General features: G+C 35.9%; 1 protein-coding gene across 1 annotated transcript; it reads right to left on the reverse strand.

Moving 5' to 3' along the window:
• Positions 1–1042: 1042 nt before the first annotated feature.
• On the reverse strand, positions 1043–3914 carry LOC125850089 (mRNA-capping enzyme subunit alpha-like). The gene is made up of 7 exons (XM_049529996.1): positions 3792–3914; positions 3087–3151; positions 2574–2736; positions 2027–2164; positions 1765–1887; positions 1575–1673; positions 1043–1248 (listed from the first exon to the last, which is right to left on the reverse strand). Exons 1-7 carry the CDS (start codon positions 3912–3914, stop codon positions 1132–1134), a joined length of 828 nt encoding a protein of 275 aa, XP_049385953.1. The 3' UTR covers positions 1043–1131.
• Positions 3915–4416: the final 502 nt, after the last annotated feature.

The following is a 4416-nucleotide window of genomic DNA, read 5'->3' on the forward strand; positions in this document are numbered from 1 at the left end:
ACACCAATAACTATAAATTTATATCATCAAAAACTAGCTCCAAACGCAACTTATAGAAGGGAAAAACGATTGCCACGTGTAGAGATCACGTTTCTAGGCACGGGAGTAACATTTCAAGGTAGAAATCATCAAAACTAACCTTCATCATGCAATAACTTCATAGGAACCCTCTCTTAAGCTTTCTGTTTGGTTTGGAAGTGAAAGGAAATGTTTTCATGTCTTAAAACGTTGAGTAAGCCGACATACCACATTTTTTTACCCTACCCGGATTCTACCCCGGCAGTCCGTAGTAAACCCCTCATAACTTTTACTCTTATGTCGGTTGGATACAAGGTTCTGTGCGTTGCAAACTAGACTCGTAGGCCTTCGATTTAATTTTTGATAGGCCTTCTAAGTCATTATATATTGGGAGAAAACATCCAAGACATTTGACCCAAATTTCAGAGAAATCTTTAAAAAGGAACTTACGATAAATTTTGGCAACTTTTATTTTGCCACATACCTAACTTCAAAACATGAGATACAACCCTTGAACACTTAAAATATGACATGCCACATCATTCTTAATTTATTACCCACCCTCTTTGTGTTTCCACGAAAATACGAGTTAATTTAGATGCTTTGAAAAGTCGAGGTGTTACAAAAAATTTGTTTAAAAAATTAAGGAACAAGAGAACATACTAGTTAAATTGCGGTGGACATCACCATACTGGTCTTTTATAGATATGCTAAATTTTTTCTGGACCCTTTTTCGGGAATCAAATCCATTAGCTAGTCTGCCTTGTTGAAGGATGAAAGCATCAATCTAAACCAACTATTAGAGAAAACACACTTTTGATAAATTAAATTATCTCAACACATCCCCTGACGTGCGGGTCTGATTCTTTTTCATGGGCCAAGCATGTGGAAACTCTTTTTGATAATGGGTGACAACGAGACTAGAATTAAGGACCATTGCCTGCCTTAATATTATGTTTGTGATCATCTTGCCTAAAACCTTAAGCTGCTTGTTTTATTAACTTAGCTATCTCAACATACTTGAAGCATGGAAATAAATGATATTGACAGGTAAGGTGTAGGAGCATAACAATAATAAGAAACCAAAAGGATAAGGAGGAAATAGCAACAGCTCTATTCACTAGGAGAGCAGAATGCAACCTCAAACAGAAAGTCAACCGAGTTCATTTCAGGGTATTTCCACTTCAACAGACCCTCATGCGTGCGAGGAACATAAGGATCATCCCAACCCTAACACAGAAAGAAAACAGGGTGGCTCAGTATCCAGAACATAAATTCATCTGTATGATTTATGAATCTCCGTCACTGTTAGCCATAAACATGTCATTTGCAATAAAATGCAAGAGGATGTGCTACTAATTCTATCTGCAGCATAACAGCAAACGTAGATAAAGGTTGGAAACCACTTCCACAGAGAGTTTTCCAACATAGCAGCCAAAACATACATGTCATATAACTTGAAAACATCTTAAGTGATGTAAGAAATTGACTCCTCACGAAAAAATCCAATATAACACTAGAACAAGAAGCAATTCAGTATAGGTACTCTTTAGCACCTGAAAAATAAGACCATCAGCTTCATGTGAAAGCTTTGGGATAAATTCTTTGAGAAGTTTTGTGACAGTAGAGAGCAGAAAAAAATCCTTCCTCCTCACCTGATAAACATTGAGAAATCAGCAGCCACTTAGGCAGAACAAATAATACTAGAAAATAACTACAATATATTCCAATTTTGACAAAACATACCCTGAAAGGCTCCAACTCATATCTATAGTAAGGGTTTCTACTCTGGTATATATGTTGACGTTCATAATTCCTTGGACCAATCACTTCTTTGTCGATCATTCTCCACCGTTCATAAAAGGGTCGCTGTAAAATTATAGAACAGAGAATGAGCAACAACAATGTACAGATAATATTCGAAGAGAACCAAAAGACCCCTAAGAGTATAGCTAACATAAATTTTTCAAGAAGGAAAGGAAGGTGGTTTCATATCAAAGAATCCAACCTCGATGACAGATACATGGTTCAGGGCCATCATATCATAAATTAGGTATCTCCTTTCCTGCTTTTGTGTGTTGGGCAAAGTATCAATTACCATCTCTCCATCAAGTAAAGTGAAGTGGTGGGTCTTTTCAGCTAAACCCTGGGAGAAAATATGAGAATTTCATGTAATAAATCATATGTACAGATAATTTCCAACAGTGAGACATAAAAGGGGAAAAAAATTATCAGAACATCCTAATAGCTAACTGGACATTTGGTTAGAGAGGAACAAGAGATGTTTGGATGGAGAGTCAACTACTTTAGGCATTTTGAAGAGTAGATGCATTGCAAATTTTTTTAGTTGGTCCAACTTGTATCCTACTGTTAATGCAGAACAACTTCAGTATTTTACTAACTCATTAGTTCTGGCTTAGATAGTTTGTATACTTAGCCAGAGATTTATTTTGTACGCTCAAATGCCATATCTTGTAAATCTTGCATCTTCTTGATGCTGTTATTAATACCAGTTATCTTATCAAAAGAAAATAGCTAACTGGACATTAGCATACTTCATTAGTGTGTCTGCAAGGAAATCTCATCTGAACCCTCCGGAAGTTGAAATGCCTATCAATTAAGAAACAACCATCCATCATGATCAGCATCATATTCCATGTCCCATCAGCCTTCCATGTAGCATAGTAGTAACGCTGCCTTAATAACTGCAAGTTTTCCCTGCACATCATGACAACAATTACCTTGGATGAATCTTAATTTATGGATCTTCACCTTCCTTGCTTTGTGTGGGATGCTACCATAGTTTGTAAGGCAGCTAGCCAGTTTAATAAATAAATAATTGTTTTCTCAGAGAATATATTAATATCCATGTCCGAGTTCATATGAGGTTCAAGTATGAAGATATGACAAGATTATTATCCATGAGCAAAATTTGTACAAGGGATCTAAAAAAATACATTAACAACTCAGAACACTTGATGGACAAGCTATCATTCAGATTAAAACAATATTAGCAGAACAAACAAAACAAACCTATTTCATGAGCTGCAAGCATAATATCCTGGTACCTGTCGAGCTCACATAAATCCACCCAACTAAGGTAATTGATTCCAAAATAAAAAGACGGGTCTTTCTGCCTATTTGGCAGGTCACAAGAATCAAGAAGTATTTCAGTTTGATCATTTGTATGGCTGGGCATAAATACCGAAATACCGAACAGAACAAATATTTTTTGGTATTTCGGTTTCGGTATTTCGGTTTTTGATTCGGTATTAGATATAAATTTTCGTATTATTCGGTATTTTGGTTCGGTTTTTGGTATGTGACTTTTATATTATTCGGTATTTTAGTTTACCGAAATATATTATATTATATTTATAATATATTAATATTATATCAATTATTAATATTAATTACTCCCTCGGTTTCAAAAAGAATGACCCCCTTTCCTTTTTAGTCTGTTTCAAAATGAATGACCTCTTTCTTTTTTTAGTAATATTTTAATTTCACCTTTCCATGTGGCATGTTTAAGGCCACAAGTTTAAAGGGCAATTTTGTACATTTGACATAACTTTAATTTAGGACCACAAGATTCAAAAGTCTTCTTTATTTTCTTAAACTCCGTGCCAAGTCAAACTAGGTCACTTTTTTGAAACGGAGGATGTATTAAATAATATATATTAGTATACGCACAATTGAATTAGGTCAATGAATAACCCACGCTTCACTTATAACTTGAGTTTTCATTCTTCTTCGATGCCGTTTTCCCTGACCCGCTTTCCCACTTCCACTTCTGGCATCGTCGCGTCGACCAGCCGTCCAGCAGCAGCCTCCATCTGACCAGCAGCAGCCGCCAGCCGACCATTGGAGCAGCACTCCAGCAGGTAGTGCGGCATCTTAGTACAACAGGTAGATAAGAAGAATCGAAAGCCAGCTCTCTTTCCATTGACAACAAGCACCGTTCTGTTAGTGATGCTAAGAATAATTGGAAGCCAGCTCTCTTTTCGTTGACAACAAGTACTGTTCTGTTAGTGATGCTTATTTACGATTGACTACCATCCTGTAACAAAAAACTGAACTAACAAAAACCGAATAGAATCGAAATAATAAAAAGTGAACCGAACTGAAATTATTCGATTTAGTGTTCGGTACACGTGGTACAAGAACCGAAAATCGAAAAAACCAAAAAAAAATTAAACTTAACTGAATTACCGAATGCCCGACCCTAATCATTTGAACATCCCAAAAACTTGGGAAGTTCGTGAACCACCAAAACACCTCTTCTGATAAGTAATTACTTTATTTTCAGGATTAGATCTTAACTAAAACAAAACTATAAAATGTGGGTTAACAGAATATAAGCTATTGTGACGAGACTTCAAAGAAAGCTTAGTTGCA

Source organism: Solanum stenotomum, unplaced genomic scaffold (assembly GCF_019186545.1).
Source record: "Solanum stenotomum isolate F172 unplaced genomic scaffold, ASM1918654v1 scaffold13697, whole genome shotgun sequence".
Taxonomy (NCBI): Eukaryota; Viridiplantae; Streptophyta; class Magnoliopsida; order Solanales; family Solanaceae; genus Solanum; species Solanum stenotomum.